The sequence below is a fragment of the Calonectris borealis genome, chromosome 15 (genome assembly GCF_964195595.1).
Source record: "Calonectris borealis chromosome 15, bCalBor7.hap1.2, whole genome shotgun sequence".
In the NCBI taxonomy this organism is placed as follows: Eukaryota; Metazoa; Chordata; class Aves; order Procellariiformes; family Procellariidae; genus Calonectris; species Calonectris borealis.
The window spans coordinates 16,666,159-16,685,624 of NC_134326.1; the positions used below are offsets into that span (position 1 = coordinate 16,666,159).

Genomic DNA, 19,466 nt, shown 5'->3' on the forward strand with positions numbered 1-19,466 from the left:
CCGCTGCGGAACCCCCGGCGGCTCGGGCCGCCCGCCCCGCACGGGGGAAGCGGCCGGCGGCGGCGCCGGGGCGGCTCCCGCGCTCGCCCGCACCGAGGCGGGGCTCCCGTCAGGGCCGGGGGAGCGGGCCCCGCCGCCGCCCCCCGGGGGAGAGGAGGTTGACAGCAGTGCAGAGGGAAAGGGGAGCTGCTGGGAACATGGCAGGAGGGCAACGTGCGCAATGTAAGAAAATTACAGACGAGAGGGTGCTGAACTGAGATCACGGATACAGAGACCACGTAAAGTTGCCTCCTGTAGGGAGTTCAAGACAACAGCGATTAAATGCTACAAACAAACAGATTAGTTAGGTTTAAAAGCGTTTCAAAGTCCCACGGCTCCCAGTTTCAACCAAAACCGGATGTAAAACAAAACTAACTCGCTGATACAGAGGTCAGGGTTACCAAACCAAAGGGATGAAGGCTGCTACTTGTCATTTCCAGGGTAATTCACTGTTGCCTAGTGCTCTCGTTCTTGGAAACTTCAGCTGAGAGGCCGAGGATTGCTTAACTACACAGACAAGGCTGAACAGTGGAGAAAAAAAAGGAAATATCCTTGTTATAGGGTGGGAATACGTATGCTTCAGCATATCAGAGTACCAGAAATTGTATTTTAACAACTCGCCAAGGAATACTGTTAAGAGAATCCTCCTCCTCAGTCAATGCCAGAGTTAATTCGTGGGCCCCTTTTGCCCCCCCAGGTAGCCTGTACGTACACATTACAGTCAAGGATTGATCAGGCCCAGTACACAGATCTCTGAATCACATTAAAATGACCATTACATAAGCCAATTTTTAATTAAAAAAAAAAAATTATTTTCTAGAATACTATTGTGGTTCTTCAGCTAACCAAAAAAACACCCTGAAGGCAGGCACTATGGCAAAGTCTCATTACTTGCCAAAGAGCCTTTATGAAAAGAAAAGAGACCAAAGAAAGAGCCAGAGGAAAAACAAAGAGCTGCCAGGGAAGAATTTTCTCATGAGTGCATGAACTTTAGTATAATGAGCAATGATGAAAAATACAAAACATTAGCAACATTCCATTGCATGTAAGAGTTGAAAACACAAATGTCTCTACAGACAGTGACAACATTTTGTCATAGTCTGCTTTTTGGATATGAATGGCCACAAAATGATTGCATAAGGGACTGCACAATTTACACCATCGATGGCATAACTGACCTACAAATAGGATAAAAGGAATCTGCTTTCACACATCCAAGTAATGCAAACACGCACAACCTTCAGCAAAATAATTCTATTTCTAACTGCACCAGTTTCACATCAGGGACCAGCATGGCAACAGCTCTGGTATTTGAATAATGAGTTCATACTTAGGTGAACGGAAGATGCAAATCGAAGAGAGAAAATTCAGAGACCTGGTGAGTCCAACGTATGAAGTGTATGGGAGTGCTAAATAACTGTAGGATGGGTAAGTGGCACCTAAATAAAGTACCTTAGTGTTTTAAGCTGTTCAATGTGCTGACGAGCTGTATGAAGGTTTACAGTGCATTAGAAATAAATGGTGGTAAGAACAACAGAATATGAACATCAACATTAGTAGAGCAGGTAGTCTTGTGAATGTCTTAAGTGGCAGCTCATTGTTAAGCAGCACGTTGAGCTTTAGAGCAACTTCAGGAAACGTATTTTAAGCTAGCAATTTACAGTTAGCAATAAGTAGCTCAATTTCTTTCCGTATCATAAAGAAGAATGAGAAATTAATTCATTAACTTACCTTCCCACAAGGAGAAACTACTGGTACTGAAGGGCTATTTTTGGAACAAAAGCCGGCTGCAGGTCAAATTAAAATAGAATGATTTATTAGTAGTATTCTTTTTATTAAGTTATTAGTAATATTGTATAGTGCTGTGTAATTAAGATCTTAAGACCTACCCAGGAAAGCAACTGTCGATTGTTTTCAAATTAAGGCTGTATATTTTTCTAGCAGATATGCTACTGCTGAAGTAACTCATGACAAATTTGTGTTCTACAAATGGTTAAAATAGGAGACCAAATATCTATCAATCTATTATGGCCTAAATAATAAGGCATGGGAATCAAACTAACTGCTCCTTGATTAGAGCAGCTTAAGCAGAGCTACATTTAGAACAATGCCAGTCAGATCCAGAGATCCCGTTAAAGCCGAAGTTCAGGCAGAAGCTGCTGTAGTGAAGAGGAACAGCAATTAGTCAGGGCTCAAGAACACAAGAGTGCATCTGGAAAAGTTTAGCAGAGTAAGGGTCTTAACGAAGAAAGGTGAAATGGAAGAACACAATGGGAACCCTCTCTCTGAAGCTTAAAAGGTGCAAACTGTAATGGAAGAGTATCAAACACTGAAAGGGCTAAGGAAAACACAGAAAAAGTGCAAGTGGACAGTATAAACTAACATCGTAGGAGGTAAGGCCCTAGAACTGGAAATTATTCTGAGAACATCTCCCTTCTTTACCTGTTTTGCTTTGTGATTGAAAGCTGTTTAGTTAGAAGAGACCTTCCTAGGGGAAGGAGCTGTGTTTTGTGCTATCTAGCTCTTGAAGCTCACTTTACCATTTTCGTATTAGCCTGTATAAAGGCTACATAAAATAAAAAGCTCTTGTAAGGCAGGAGGATGAGGGAGATAAGAGAGAAGAGTAAGAGGAGTTCTGCCTGGTTATTTTTCAAAGGCCTGGTGGGAGCATGCAGCTCATTTTCAAAGGTTGAGAATAGGGATCTTAAAGACACTGACAATTAAGAGGAAAGCAAGCTGTGGGCTGATTTCAGGTTCCAAGATGCATTGGGAAAGAGTGACCGCAAGCAGGTCTATGCATCCCGGATAGGCAGGGGATAAGTTTGGGAAAACACTGAAGTTGACAATCAGAAGGTAAGGTTACTTACCGGTAACCAGAGCCTGTAAGATGTCCACAGGTGCTTCCATGCTCTGCTTCACTCACACGCTGTGTAGTTTCAGACTCCTTTTCCACCAAAGCAATACTTGCAAGATATGCTTGATGCGTGAATAAGCACTAGCGTGTGTCATACAGCTCACCCAATACCTCTCAACTGTAGAAGCTCAGAGAGCTATTAAAGGACTATCAGAAGTGAGGAAGGAGAAGGAAGGCATATGTACATAGGAGCAATAATTTTAAAGAATATCCATGCCTGGTAACTTCATTTATCTGATTTGTATTGCAGGTAAATTCAAGTTACTGCTTGACATCTAACTCCTCTGCTCCAATTCTGATTCCACATCCTCAGGTTCTACAAGAGGCTGTCTCAGAATCTTTCGGAGGAACAACAAATGGATCACAACCTTTGATGTATAAAGTACTTAATTTTTCCCATATTTGTGTTGCCTGGTTCAGTTGCCTCAGAGTACAGTTTATAAACAGAGAAAAGATTAAGTGTTGTAAAATTAACCCTTGCAGACTGTTACATTTTTCATCAATATCAAGAAAAGGAAGTTGTTGGATTGAAAAGAAGTGAAATCTTCAGACCGGGGACGTTATTTTTTCCTCTTCATCTGAGACTGAGAGAAAAAGATGAATGTGTCCTGTGTAACGTTTTGAAGGCTCTGTGAAAAACTGTTGAATGACAGTGCTGAGTATGCCCTTGCATGGTTGAATACACACCAAGCTTCAGTATTGTGAATGCAATCCCAATTCACTTGGGCAGGCCAACAGCCGTATAATCCTGAATTCCTGCTTCCACTTGTCTGTAGTTCCACAGGACATTGGCTAAAAGACAGCCAGAGCTTAAAGCCAATATTCAGAAATGGTGCCTGCCCACTATCTTGTGCAACTCCGTTTAGTAATGGCAAGACAGCGTTCAGTAGAACAAGTGTCATGGCTGCAGTGAACTACATTTCAAGACGCACAACTGAAGTTTTTATTTTCCCTCTGCTCAAAAATTTCTAATTTATAATGTCTCCTTTAATCTGCTTACATTCCAGGTAACATATCGGCTGCCCCTTAAAATTTGTAACCAGAAAATACTGTGATAAAGACTACTGATTGTACATCTTAAAACAATTTTATAATCACTTTGGCTGGCTACTTTTGCTGTAAGCTCTATATGACGTATAACAGAACTGGTGGGTACTGGAGGGTGAGTGCTTATACTGACCCTTCACACAAACCCTGTTAAGAGAGAATCCTAACACGTGCCCTTGAGAGCACCCTAACCATACACGTATAAATGCATATGTGACAGGCCCCAGATTAGCTGTCACTACTCAGGAAAGATAGTACAATCATCACTACTGGAAATCTCAGTGCTTAGCATTAGTAAGAAATGCAGCAACAGGAATGTTTCAGAAACGAATAATGAACACCGTTATCTCACCACAGAAAAGGATGGTGAACAAACTTTCAAGCTATGTACAGGGTTTTAATCATCTTCCCTCAAAAACGGGGTAGCTGAACAAAAAGGAGGCACAAGAAAGTCAACAAGAACAAATGAGAGGCACTGAGCAGATTCTATGCAAAGATTTTACAGTCCAAAACTGTTCATCTTGGAAGACATGCATCGGGGGAGTGAAATGGCACATAAAAGAACTAGGAAGCTATGAAAATGGTCCAAGGGGTAAACAGAGGACAAACACTTCTTGGGGAAAAAAAGGCTCTGGAGCCCAGTTAAATTACTAAGCTAACAAAGGTACATACTTTTAAACAAAGCATAATTAAATCTTGCAACTCTGTCAAAGGATATAGTAGAAGCTTTAAATACAATTACTTCTGGCATCAACATGATAGACTTGCAGTGAGCTTCACAGTCTGGTTACAAGTACCATAAAATGTCCCTGACCATGTAAGGCTACAGCAGAGAGCAGAAGCGAAGCATGTTTTAAAGAAAACAAAACCAAACAAAACCCCTGCAAAATGTAATAGATAATATATGTGATGTATAATATATACATCAATAAATATATGAATGCTATATGTGATTTAAATATATTTATATATCTGATTAGTATTAATAAATAAAAACCTATGTGTTTGCAGATACACGATACATGAAAATTCTATTTCAGAAATTCTGAAATTGCTGTACAGTAACAGCTAAATTTTAATTTGTTGAACAGAATTCCAAGAGCTGACAATTACAGCTTTTAATCAACTGAAGACATTCTCTTGGGGGAAAACAAGCAAGAATTGTAAGTGGATTCTGAATCTACATAAATGCAAATTTGTGCCCCATATAAAAAAGCTACCTACTTGGAAAACTTGCCAAAAGAAGTGGTAGGCTCCATCTCCTGATGCATACAATCCAGATAAAGGATAAAAGTTTTCAAACGTAAGTTACCGGAACTGATTTGCCAGATCAATTTACAAATTCTTCCTGTCCTCATCTGGTCCAAAATCTGGATTGCTACATATTTCTTAATCTTTAATTTTTGTGCAAATCATTCCTCTGATTTTTGGCTGAGTATTGCTTTAGGTTGATTGTACCCATGATTAATAAAAGAGGAAATTCAAGAGACAGAAACAATATTTGATAGACTCAAACCAAACAAAGATGCAGAACTCTTAGTGTAGATCTCTGCATTGGAAATGACTGAAGCTATTGCATTACACACAGCCAAGTCTTTGTCTTTTTGATCTTTATCCAATTCTAATTGCTGATACACACACACACAAATGAGAGAAACATCTCAGCTATAATTAACCATTCAGAATGCACAGACTACAACAGAAGCGCACAAGAAATTCTGCACAGTAAGAATATGGTGAAGTTGAATGGTTCACGGGCCTGGGATAACCCTTTTCATCTGTAGCGGACCGAATTAGCCCATCTTCACAGGATAGCTGCAGGAGGATGAAGGCAGCAAAAGCCTGGGACCGAACTACTTGCACCCAGTAACCAACGTGAGAAGCTGCCAGCATGCCTCATGGCAGTGAACCGAGCTGCTGCTGCCACCACAACCTCCAAGGTCAGAAACCAGGGAACCTTTACCACCCCATCCGAATCTCCAGCGGAGAGGGCAGCTCTGAACCCCAACCCGTTAGGAAGATAGTGAGAGGTGGGGAGCGCAGCACAAGAGATGCTGTTTAGGACAAGACAGATCCTCTACCCAAAGTGTCTCTGAGAATCAAGAATCTGCAGGTAGCTTGGTATGCTCCCAGCACGTACTTGGGACGCCAGGCGTAAAACAGCCAAGCCTCTGGTCAGACACAGGTCAAGAAATTAACAGGTAGCCTACGCTACCAGCGGCAGAAGCTGAGACAAACTCAAAGCAGGAAGATCAGTGCACAAGTCTGAAAGAAACTGCCCAGGCTGTTACAGTAAATGACTTTTATTTTTAAAAAAATGAAATAACCGTGAACATATTAACAGGCCTGCAGGTGGCACTACAGTACAGCTGGATATAAGGTAGATACATTTCCCCATGTACCCGGACAATGAAATCCATTGCATCAATGCTGACATTAGTAAATTCTGAATACAGTTCTATCAAGCAGGAACATTTTACTTAAAATAGTTCTGGACAAAGTTGACACTGAAAGTTAACTTTTCCTTCACTTTGGAAAGGATAGATGTTTTCAACTAGCACTGGTATTGGGTGAACTATTGCCTGCAGTCACCAGTGCAGGGAGAGATGTACAACATCTCCACATGAGAACAGAGTTTATACTCCTTTTTACTTCTCATTCTGAGGAAGCAGGGTGGCGCAGGGAGAGGGGGGGAAGATGGGTGAGGAATATGGGCAAGGGAGGTGGGGTGTCGATTTCTATTCACTCTCCTTTGGCTGTTTTTGTGCTATTTTGGACTGCTTTCTAAAAATCACTTCTTGATTTTATTGAAAGGAAGACTAAATGTAATGCGCCTTTCCTTGAAAATCCAGGAACAGTTGTGGTACTTCAAAAATACTAAAAATATCTACTTTCATGAAATATTAACTGTTTCACTACAAACCTAGTTTTTCACTAAATACACAATTCTCCTATCTCTGGAGTCTCCTGGGGAAAAAAAGTGGGTTCTCCCTTTATTTCTGCAACTCTACAGTGTATAGAGAAACGGCTACAAGAAGGGGAGTGCAGAGAATAGCTTTATTCTTTTCCTTGGCCTGTATCTCACATGGGAAGTTTGCTTAAATTTCTGCAGTTGGGCTACTGTTGGTCACACTCCTTCAGCAGCTATCAACTAAGTCTGCAGTAGGACAACCCACCTCCAGCACATTCCTTCTAACTTCGTGGAGACTAACTAGGCATGAGGAAAAAAAACATCCACACTCTTTATACCATTTCTAATCATAATATGCAGGAACACCAAGTGGTTTCCATGTTCTTCCAATTTGCAAAAGGCCACAGGAAAGGGACATGGCACCTTTCGTTAGAATCTGGAATTCTGCATGTAACAGTGCGACCTTCCATTAGACCTTCAGTGTTGAGGCAGCGTAGAAAACAGTGGCTGAAGAGTGTGTGTAATACTGACCACACCAGCTCTTAGTGAGAAGCCTCTGCTCCTGCAGAGGCAGTCATGTGCAGTCCCTGTATATACTGTGAGCAAAAGGCTTACTTCACAGGGCATTTGGAATTAGCAATTTCTATGATCTAGCTAGTTTGGATTCATGAGCTTTCAGTGTGCCAACAGCATCTTTCACTGCGTGGTAGATAATGTTCTTCACCTGTAACAGGGAAAAAAAAAAATCAACTTCTACAGGCTAACAAGGAGAGTCTTACATACCCACGCAATCAACTTCGACAGCTGAATTTGTAATAGTTGGCAAGTATACACAAACTATATACTATCACTGCTTCAGGATATCAACAGCACAAATTTTAACTGTCATGTTTAGACGACAAATATTTTAGACACCTGCACTGATTTATTAACTCATTTTCTGATCACCCAGCAACATATACTTATGTTGTTTTAAGTCTCTCTTTCATGAGAGCTAGGACAAAGTATGCTATGAAGTCATGCATATAAGATTACTTTGAAAAAGTCCTTGTGATCCAAGTCACTCACAGATTCACATAAATCAAACCCAAAAGGAGCATGAAAATCATATGGTTTAACCCTATCTAAATTATGACGGTGCAACAAATCATCCTGTTGGCTTTATATAGACGCCAGAAATCCTTCTAATTTGTGCATCTTCCAGAAATGCATGCAAGATCAGAGATTAAAAAATCCACTAGTACTCACAGCAATCTGTTCCACACTTAGCTATTTAACAATCAAAGCTCTATCTTGTTTCTGATCTAAGTTTATATGAATTCAGTTTCTAGGTATTGAACACAACAGTTTCACCTCTAAGTGAGTAGCTTAATTGCACTTACTCAACTGCCACGCACCATCGTTTTTTCCTAATGTACATATGATCTCAGTCTTTTGTATCATTTATGCAACAGTTATTGTCTCGGTATTTTTTTTTAAAGAGATTATATATAAAAAATAGACAGATGTTTATATAAAAATACTACAAAAATATACATGAAAAACGACAAAGAAAAATGGTAAAGTTTGGCTGTGATGCACAAATACAACCAGTATTCCTTTTCATAGGAGTACTGAGTTCCACTTTGCCAGCAGTTACTTTTTTCTTTTTTTTTCTCTCCCCTCCTCCCCCCCCCAATAATAAGCATTATTCATTTGCAACCTATTCATTTACAGAAACAATTCCACATCTGTATCACTACAGCTGAAGAGGTACAGTGTTAGAAGCTGGATCCCCACAATGAGAGTTGATCCTATTTCTGCTTTCCTTTAAAATCCTGTGCAAATCCATACAGAATTTTATAGCAATTTTTCACTGAATTATTTGAGAGAATTAACATGCTAAGTTCTGACATTCTTGGGTGACATACTGGAGAATGGCTCTATATTGAGTACTCACTCTTGCAAGAATAGCCATTCTGCAGATCTCCACCCTCCTTCATTTTACATGCTGACAACGAAATTTGCAAACTAAACAGATACTAACTCTTCAGAAGCATACATAGGTGAAATCAAAAAAGATCTCCTATGGTCTTCTCTCTGTAGAACTTACCATCTTATACACAATGTACTACTTCAGTGCATAATATGTTCTGTGCATAATTATTAGTTTAAGCAATCACATTTCTTCAAACCAAAACACATTTAATTTTCCTGTTTGGGACTAACTTAGAATCATAGAATCATTTAGGTTGGAAAAGATCTTTAAGATCATCGAGTCCAACTGTAAACCTAACACTGCCAAGTCCACCACTAAACCATGTCCCTGATTTAAATAAGCAAGCCTTCACTTTTAGAGCAATCTTCCTTTAGGCAATAAAGAAACAAATACGTGTCCTTGGACAAATAAACGTATCTCTTCAAAACCAAGCACTGCTTTTTCCTTTTTAATAAGGTTTTTTTTTCTGCTAAGCTTCTCTGTCATTCAGAATTCAGCCATTTAAGAACTTATTAATACCGACACATGAACTAGTCCAATGTGGGAAAGTTCTCTGGAAATTCAAAAGTTTATTACTGATTTTTGTTTACATAATACTGTAGACATAGGTGCATTCATTATTTTTTAAATACTTATCAAATGAGAACCTCCAAAGTTGTGGAAAGTTGTTATTTTTTTCTTAAATCATTAGCCACACTTTTCTAGTACTGAACAAAGCTGGCAAAACACAGGATATGTTCAGTGACTACTGTCATAAAATGGTTACCTGCAGTTTATCCTCATGGTTTGTATGAGTATTAGACAGGTGCCTGAACTCCTGGGTCAGACGGAAGCAGTGCTTCACATGTTCTGGAGATACAAAATCTTCTGCCACTTTAATGCAGCTGTACAAATTATGGACCTAAAAAAAACCCATATCAAATGATAATCAAAATTGGGTGAACCATACAAAACCCAAAAAACCTCAAAAAACCCCACCAGCCCGTATGCTATGTTCTTCCACATTTACTTATCAGAAACAGGAACTGAAGCTTATTTGATCTCACACAGTATTGTGTCTAATAAAGTAAAAAAAAAAAAGAACAAAATACACGACATCTTAACAAGTTTCCTATTCTCCCACATACACTAGTGTTCCCCAAAGCAAGTGTCCCTACTGTTCTCCATACTTTTTTTGAATTCTGTTCCCTTGGCTGAAGTTTCACTACACAGAAATGTTTTCCCACCATTCACCCTAATTTTTTTTTCTAAATTCCATCACAGTACTGTACACATCATTCTGGTATTTATACAATTTTTACTAATATAATGACTAAGATCCAATTGAAATAGCTCCTCTAAGAACTGCATATGTAGAAAAAGGAACCTAAGTCAACAATATTAACTAACAGTTATTTTGAAGTCACAGTTCTGTTGTGCCTCAAATTCAATTCTATTTGTCAATATGGCCTAGAATTGGCATACTTACCTGATGGGGAGCACCTGCAGGAATGAACACAGCATCTCCAAGGAACTGCACTATTGCCCAGCCTTGTACACCATACTCATCATAGAGCCGCTTACGTAAGGTCTGGTCCAAGTACCAGCTTTGGTCATGAATGGGGTCATGATCTGGGGGATTTTCTTGGCCTTGTTCTTCTCCAACCTAGGGCCAAGATATGGGGTGGCTTACAAAAAGCTCTGTACCAAAAAACATAACAAACTATTTCAAGGTAGGACATTACTTTCATTAAGCTCACTTAGGTCTTAACTAGTGACATGTGCATTAATATGAAGATTCTGGACCAGGCTGAAAACCTGGGAACATAATAACTATTAATGTCCCCAAAGACAGCATTAGAATACCTACGCAGTTGATGTTGATAGCAATTTCTATCATTTAGCTGCTCTAAGCAAGCTAGTCAAGGAATCCTGTAGGCTCAAGCCTCCTTTGTAACCAACATACCTTCCGGAGAAGTTCCCGTATCTTTTCAGCATCCTTGGCAGCATAGATGTGCCACAATGCTCCAGGTTTCTCTCTTCCTTCATGGATTCGCTGCTTTGTTACATCGTCAGCATCTCCCTCATCAATTGTTTTCAGAACCTCTGAAAGGGGAATCCACATAAAAGTGGTATGATTACAAAGCTGCTGATTTTTGACATATAGAAGAGGAAGGAGCATTTTGAGCCACTAAATCCAGTCACACTGCTACTGCAACTGCTGCATCATACAGTGCCCTTTCTAAGCACATCAAGCTTTATCTTAACAAAATTCAGGAAATGTGTCAACTGACAGCTAATCACAAAGCTCAGTCATGAATTCAAACTGAACTAACTACAATTATTCAAATACAAGAAGAAGAAAGAGTAATTTATCACCCTTTCTCCTCCTTTCTTCGGGGAGATACCTAATTTCTAGCAAAACTCTGCTGCTTCCACAGTTGGGAACCAATGAAGCATGACTGCACTTTTAAATATGTGCTGCAGACGTAGCAAACTGCCTTGTATATTTGGGTTATATTTCATAAATATGACAAGCTTAAGCAATAAAAGGTACAGTTGTCTTTCTCACACACACAATTGATTTTTAATGGACAGAAAACAGCTTTCCTCAAACATTACCATCATCGTGGGTCCCTTCCCCAATGGGAATCCCAACGTACACCATGACGTTAACAGCATCAGATACATCCAAGTGCAGGTTTGTGGTACCAACTCGTCTGTCTTCTGCAGTAATTAAGCCTATAATAGAGTGTAAAATAACACAAAATTCTGTTTAAGCTCTTATAGAAATAACCTGCCTGAAAGATCTTTCTAGAATGCTAACTTCACACAGCAATGAGAGCAGAAACCAATGTCAAAGGGCAGCTGAAGTAGTTATTTTCACATCATGTGTGGCATAATTAAAAAGTTTACTGATAACTACTATTTTTATTTTACAGGAAATAGAAGTAGCAAATATAGTTCACCCAAGTCATGAGAAAACAAGCATTTTAAAAACAAAGCCTGAACATGGACTTTACAATTTTGTGTCTCTCTCGAGGGTCATTTATACAGTCTGTAGTAGGGAACTTAGCTTTCATAATACAAAGTTAGTAGGCATTCTTTGGCACTGTTTTCCTTTGCTTAGAGGTACAAGAGAAACCCCGACTGCTGTAAGGGGCATTAGCATTATACTGTGTGCAGCAAGTCATTGGACTGTTACAAGTATAAGCCTCCTGCAGTTCATTATTTTCTCATCCTCAGCTGTAAAACCATGGGATCAGTTGAATTCACAGCAGTTATTGTCCAACTCATCATTAACAGTTCAGATTACAATTAAGGAAAAACACCTGCATACTCTCAAGCACTTATACCTTTATATATTCGATATCTTAGCCCTCTCAAGTGGCTATGAGTAATGGAGAAAGATTTCAAATGTTTGCTGCTTAATTCTTTCACCTTCTCATATAACACATATACTTCTCTCTTCCTCTGACCCTTCAATAGCACACTCGCTCTCTCTACTTTTGCTTTACCATCTCCTCTAGCAAGTAACATGGGGAAAAAAATTAAAAGATTAAAAAATCTTTGTATCAACAAACACTAACGTAAGTATGACCACAAGACTACTGGTTATGTTTTAGGATCACCATTGTATTTCTCTTTTCTATTTAAAATATAAGCTTCTGGGGAAAGGAACTCAATTCACTGTACAGTACCTATCATAACAGACCAGAAACAGTAGCTAATTTAGACAGTTTTAACATGAACTTTAAGAAAGCACAACTGAAATACAAACATGGATAAATATAATATATAGGTTCAAAAAACAGGCCAGACAAATTCACAAAAGATAGGTTAATTATTGACCTCAAGTAAGGGCCCTTACAACCCCCACCCCAAAACTGTGCTTTGCCAGATGCAGCAGAATATAATTTAAGAAGTATCACTCTTTCCTTAATTATTTGCTAGTGGTCTAAGTCACACAGAGTATGCTGGGAAATACAAATACAACATCAATGGCAAGTCATATGTTAAACAGTTCAGGTATTTATATATAAAACTGGTCAATATTTAAGGGTCCTTTACACACAAAACCTGTTGAAGGGAATAAGATTTCTTCATGGTTAACTTCTGTAAACAGTCCTTTTATTTAGGTAACTGGGTATCACTTTAAGAATCAAGCTCCAGTCACAATTTTTCTATCTTAATGCTTTAAAATGCTAAGCGCATGAAAGACTTTACCTCACTATTGAGAACTTTTTTCCACCACATATTCAGAAAACAAAGCCATATGTTTACAACCAAAATACATTTAATACACTAGAAAAGTTATGCTTATTCACCATAGACAGAATTACTGTTTTTATCTCTAGGGCCACCCTTTAATTTGTCTGCAAAGCAGCTAAGAGCAAAAAGATATAAAACTGTTTTTGAAGACAGACCTAGCTAAATTTTTTCTTTTAACTTGAAAGTAAACAAAGTGTAATACCTTCTCTTTTCAAATGAAGACCTATACATCTAAGAAGGATCAAATAGTAGAGGGTTACATTCTATGCTAAAAAAATACCGTCAACACTCCCTCCACAAACTCTGATACAAAGGAAAAGAGAACTTCGACATTTAAGATAAATTCAACAAAATGAATCCATTTCTTCCATTGCTAGCAACTAGCAATACACAAAGACAAGTTAGCCGTCACCGATTACCTTGTTTCTTGCTGCACTCATACATATATTGCTTGATTACATTATAAGTTCTTCGGTGTACAGCCTTCTTCACTCAACTTACATGTCAAGTAATACATAAACCAAAACATTGAACACCGTTAAATACTGAATAATCTCAGTTTGCCTAAGTTCACAAACCCCTATTTTTTTTAACTCATTTCTGATGTCATACTGCTAAAAAAAACCAAAATAACCCCACAAACACTTCCTCAGAACTGCAATATGTTGATTTACAGCTTAAGTCTAATCCACATTTGGTTACAGAGCTAAAACATTTTTTAAAAAAGACAAAACAATGAAAAATCTTTCATGTCCTCAGGTGAGTTGTTACTGTAGGTATATTGGAGTAATTGGAATGCAAAACCTTAAAAAACCCTGCACTCCTGTCTCATAAATATTCAAAGAGAGATACAGAAGTTACATTAGGGTAAGTTTGCTTCACATACTTGCTTTGCAAGATGGCTGTAACTCTTTCCTTATCAGTATCGCCTGACATTTTTCAGTATATACAAAAAGCAACTACTTTATCTTACTCTAAAGTTGCAAAAGTACATACTTCCAAATCAATTGGTTATTTCAAAGTATCCTGGAACTTTAACAATCATTTGTTTTAAATTAAGTGTCTCCAAAACGTGCTTTTGGCCATGGCCTCAAAGTCAGTACATTCAGGAACTGAAATAATTCAAGTTGATACGAAATGCATTCATATATCCTCCACATTCTACTATATTGACAATCATTTGAAAATTTAATGCTTCACAGCCCCATGCACGGTATGTGTTCAGACAAAGGTTTCCTCCATTTGCATGCTATGTACCTACTATATAATTACAGTCTTAAGAGGACAAATCTATCCAATACAGGCAGCTGAACACGGTGACAGTTTTGTCTTGTGTGTTGTCTGTGGTCTGTGTTGTTAGACATGGATGAAAAAAACTACAACCCTGGTTGAAAACACAAACACACAGATCAAAGTGCGCAGAAGCTGGCTAATTTTCCTCTCAAATGTATCAATTGGTCTCGAAAAGGTATTAGCTTCTCCTTGAACCCTGAATCAGTATTATGCTTATTATATGTATTAAATAACAATTGTTTGCAAACTTATCATATGTACATCTCTTGGAAATCACAAGGCCCATCTGACAGAGAGAGGACTAGCACAGGAATAGATCACAGGACCAATTAAAAAAATGACAGTGTGCTCTAGGACAAGCACTGAGTTTTGATTAATGCCACAGCCTTACATATGCCCCAAGTATAACAAAGAGCACAATAGAGAGTCACAAAAATCAACATCTGCAGAACTATTCTCACATACCATAGGCATTGTACATTTTGGGACCCAAGTCAGGACGGACAAAGTAGCTTGGCAGTCTAGAAGCCAAATTCAATCTGCCATCCCTCTTGGTATATTCAGGAAGAGGAAGATTTTCCATCAAGTCCTCAAACCTAGAGAGCAAAAAGAGAACAAAGGCATGTTTTCCTCCTGTAGTGCCTATAGTATCAATGCCTACAGGACTGCTAAGGTTTACTTACCTTGTAGGCATCATATCTCTAAAGTCCTCCCCTGGAGGCCAATCCTTTAACTTTAGTACCATTGGCTGACCATCATCTGACCTGAGCCGTTCTGCAAGAAACAAATTAAGATTTCTTCATGTAGTATCTTTTTACCACAGCCCATTACCTTGTTTAAGCTGCAAGTCTTTTCTACCAAGACCTCTTACATTGCACAGCAAAATGGATCCTGATTTTTCTTTGGGCTTCCAAGCATTATCATAGTATGACCAAACGACAGTTTAACAATTAGAGGGATATATATCATTACCTAGAGCAGAAGTTTGACAGATCTTGCACAGTTGCTAAGTTTTAGAACAGTTTTTATCCAACTTCAAAAACAAGCCTTACCAAAGCATTCCACCTTACTACTTTTACCAAAGTCTAAAGGAGTTTTATCTTTCATTTCAAGAGGAATGGTGCTTCTATAAAACTAAAGTTATTGGTTCATGCTCTGAAATCAACCCAAACCTCAGTACAAAGCAAGAAACCACGGTACACCACACTCAAAAAAGCTAAATGGCAGGTGGTTACTAAGGAAGACAGCCTTTAGTTTTTTAAATTCTTCTTTGCTGGAGGCACTCAAATTAGCAGGGTGCCAAATTCAAAAATTTGTTCTTCACTTCAAGAGTCGCACGCAAGTCCTGACTGCTAAGAGATAAAGCTGGTAGCATAGAAAGATGACATTACGTATGCCACGTATCCATACTGGATGTACGACATGACAGCACTGACCACATCAACTGCTGTTTTGCCTCAGATATTACAATGACTAAGAGAGAACATCTGGAAGTGGTACGTGCAGCAGCTTAGAAGACTCAGCATGACATTTAGAGAGAAACAAAGTTGACTCTTCTACCAGATTCTTCACAACTCTACATGAAGCCATCAGTTGGAAAACAGGATGTACTGCAGTCTGACACCTTCACATCCCCTTTTCCCCAGAAAATAACATCCTTCACCACTTCCTACCTTACCAAGGATTGTCAGCCAAACAAAAAGCAACTGATCTTCCCCAGACCTAGCAGAGCTGCTGACAGCACCAAAAGAGAAAACATAGATATCTAAGAAACTAGGACTTGGAGACCTGTGAATCACATCTGTGTTATGTATCAACAGGCTACAGAAGACAGCCTTAGTTTGCAATATAAAAAATGATTTTATTGAAATTAAAAGGAATTAAGAACTGCAGATATGTAAACCAAAGCGACTGATTTAAAGAAAACAAATTTTGATGAGCTACGGATTTTAGAGAGGCAAATGAACTGAAAAGCTCAAGGACTTGAATTTAAAGATGTTTCAGAACTTCCCATATTCAAGATTTTAAACTCATCAAGGATCTTTGTTCCAAACAAGGAGAAGAAACTTGTAGGAAGGCTATTCAAAAAGGACAGAGTGAAGAGCTACCTGGAAGAAAACATACGGATCTGACAAATTACACGGAACTGGACAAAACCCAGAAAACATCTGATCAGCAAAGAAAAGCAGGTCTAAGAAGGATCAAAACAAAAAGTTAGACCTGCCAAAAGTCCACTTAAAACTCAAAGATATTAAAAGTAAACAGCACAAAATTAAAATTAACTAAAATAAAGTATCGTACAGAATAATTAAGGGATTATCTCAATACCACCTCTAAATTCAGTGGCTGTTCTACATCTCTTCAATAACTTAATGCAGGGGTGGGGGTGGAGGGTGGAACCAGCCACATATTTGAGAAGTCTAAAATGCATGTAATGCAGAGAAGTCAGAGTCATTATATGATTTGCAAACAGTTTTCATATGAGTTAGTGTGTGAAATCTCTGGACTAGTAGCAAATAATACTCTTCTAAATTGAGGATTGCACATGGCTGAAAAACACTAAATAAAATTTATTTAGAAGAAACTAGCAAAAGCAATCAGGTTTTCCAACCTAGATCACTAACATTTCTCATAAAGTGTGGTAAAGGCATTGTCTAAAAGAAAGGCAGCAGCTGATTTTGCTGAAAGGAGCATATCCTGTCTGGAGACAAACTACAAATAACATTTCTCAAAGGTAACTTGACCCATACAAATTTACTATTTTCATGAATAACCCTGGCACAAAAGTGAAGAGTTTGTGAAGTTTCCCAATTACCATTAATACACAGAAGGACCATACCGTTATATCCTTCTAGGCCATTTATTTCTGAGTAATAACAGAAATAGTACGAAATTTAACAGTACAAAATACAAGACTCTGTACTTGGAATCATATAAAAACAAGTCAAAAGTTGGGAGCTCTTTGATTGGAAAATGACTAGGGAAGGGAATGTTCTTGGTCTACAAATCTATCATTTTGTTCGCTGTTGAACAAACATTCCATTAAGTCATCCAATTGTTCACCATTTCTGCTATGTCACATAGCAATAAATCCAGAAAACGTTTTATACACAACACTAAAATCAGCAACATTGCAATGAACTGTTACAACTCTAACATCTGTAAATATAAGACCACTCTGATCTAGGTATATACAATCTAAAATAGACCACTCTGCTTTTCAGAAGCTCTTTAATCTGACCAGTTATATCCCTGGGAATTTTAACTGGTTAGCTTCCACATCCACCCTTGACAGAAGGTTTTCTCAAAGAAGAACTCAAGCATTAAGTAATGTGTTATCACATGAGGTATGCATACAGCATTGCTATTCATAATACATATAAACATGTATTTGTACTCGCAGATGATCTACTATAAAAATAATTTGCAATGTCAAGTTTACTTATTTGATGTATTCCACCAAGTCTGAGTTTTAGCATCGAAAGCATCAGTCTGTTTTTGCTCTGCAGGTTCCCTTAAGTTTTACAATAAATGTTAAGGTTGGAAGGAGAGTAAGGGTAGTCAAATCACTTACTGTCTTAGTAACGGTAACTGATGATTAATTTCACTGAGGAAAGTTAAAAAAAAAAAAGTAGTTTCCCATGAAATGGATCATCTTTTGACACATGAAAGTAACATACACCAACACGCTGTAGTACAGACGAAGTTTTCTTGGGCAGCCCTGCCCTAACCTTCACCAATAAAGTATTTTCTAGGGTGCGCTACATCTAAGGAGCAATGGCTTCTTTGGATGAGACTGATAGCTATTAGGTTTGGTTTGGTTTTTTTTAATTATTATTTTTCATTTTTTGAGAAAATAGGTAGAAAAGGAGGAGTTGAAGGTAGCAAGACAGACTGCTCAGTTAAACTAGTCAGCCATAGATATTACTTACTAGATATTATCTCAAAGCCATCCCAGAAGTCACGCACTTTCACGTCTGAAATTATGGCACAGTTCCTGCAGTTCACCAAATCTACATCTTGATCTCCAAATTCCAGGCTGAAAGCTTCTGGTTTCCAAAGCTCTGACTTCAACTTCTTATGGACACCAGATACCAGCACGGGCTGAGAATACAAAGATGAATGCTTACTCCACCATAACCAAATTTCTTACACATGCAGCCAAACTTTCTTAAGAGCTGAGACTGCTGGCTACCATCATACAAAAGACACCACAAATCTATTTTCAACCATGTCTGGTTTTTGTGCATCAAACAAATAACCAGAGTCAAAACAAACTTCAGTTCCAGGCCATGTGCAGTTGCCTTAGAAGTGGTATTGTATTAGACTTACTAAGGCAAGGGTATTAGGTCTACACGGCAAGGTGTTGGCAGCAGGGGTGGGCTCTGTGAGATGAGGCTGGGAGCTGTCCGGTGCTGGACACAGATGGTTCCACCTGGCTCCAACAGACCCATCGCTGGCCAAAGCTGAGCCCATAATTTATGCTGGCAGCGCCTCTGTGATAATGAGAAAGGGAAAAAAATGCTCCACACCTGCTGGGGGGTGGTGGCGTAGGAGGGAGGAGGGAAAGAAGTGAGAGAAGCAACTCTGCAGACACCAAGGTCAGTGAAGAAAGGGGGGGGAGGAAGTGCTCAAGAGATTCCCTTGCAGCCCGTGGAAGAGACCATGGTGAAAGCAGGTTGTCCCTCTGCAACCTGCGGAGGAGATATCCACACTGCAGCCCGTGGAGGACCCCACTGCAGTAGAGGAAGATGCCCTGAAGGAAGCTGCAGCCCAAGGAAAGCCCACGCTGGACCAGGCTCCTGGCAGGGGCTGCGGCCCTTGGAGAGAATCCCATGCAGGAGCAAGTTTTCTGGCAGCAACCGTGGCCCACTGGGGACCCACGCTGGAGGAGTCTGTTCCTGAAGGACTGCAGCCCATGGAGAGGGCCCACGCTGGATCAGTATCCTGTGGGAGGGACTCCACACTGGAGCAGGGGAAAAGTGTGAGGAGGAAGGAGCAGGAGAGACGAAGTGTTATGAACTGACCACAAC

The 19,466-nt window shown here is 39.1% G+C and overlaps 1 protein-coding gene across 6 annotated transcripts in view; it reads right to left on the bottom strand.

Annotated features, from left to right (window-relative positions):
• Nucleotides 1-6,287: 6,287 nt before the first annotated feature.
• The window catches only part of KDM3B (lysine demethylase 3B), a 68,699-nt gene continuing 55,520 nt past the window's right edge, over nt 6,288-19,466 (bottom strand). For 3 of the 6 annotated variants that reach the window (XM_075164414.1, XM_075164415.1, XM_075164416.1), the window contains 8 exons: nt 18,366-18,537; nt 15,117-15,207; nt 14,899-15,029; nt 11,491-11,610; nt 10,835-10,974; nt 10,358-10,534; nt 9,656-9,790; nt 6,288-7,635 (listed from right to left, as the gene is read on the bottom strand). In XM_075164414.1, coding sequence (XP_075020515.1) covers nt 7,555-7,635; nt 9,656-9,790; nt 10,358-10,534; nt 10,835-10,974; nt 11,491-11,610; nt 14,899-15,029; nt 15,117-15,207; nt 18,366-18,537 — 1,047 coding nt within the window. In that variant the 3' untranslated portion in view covers nt 6,288-7,554. Of the gene's footprint in view, nt 7,636-9,655; nt 9,791-10,357; nt 10,535-10,834; nt 10,975-11,490; nt 11,611-14,897; nt 15,030-15,116; nt 15,208-18,365; nt 18,538-18,765; nt 18,930-19,466 lie in introns of those variants that run through there. The other 3 variants (XR_012675947.1, XR_012675949.1, XR_012675948.1) reach the window with 3 other exon arrangements.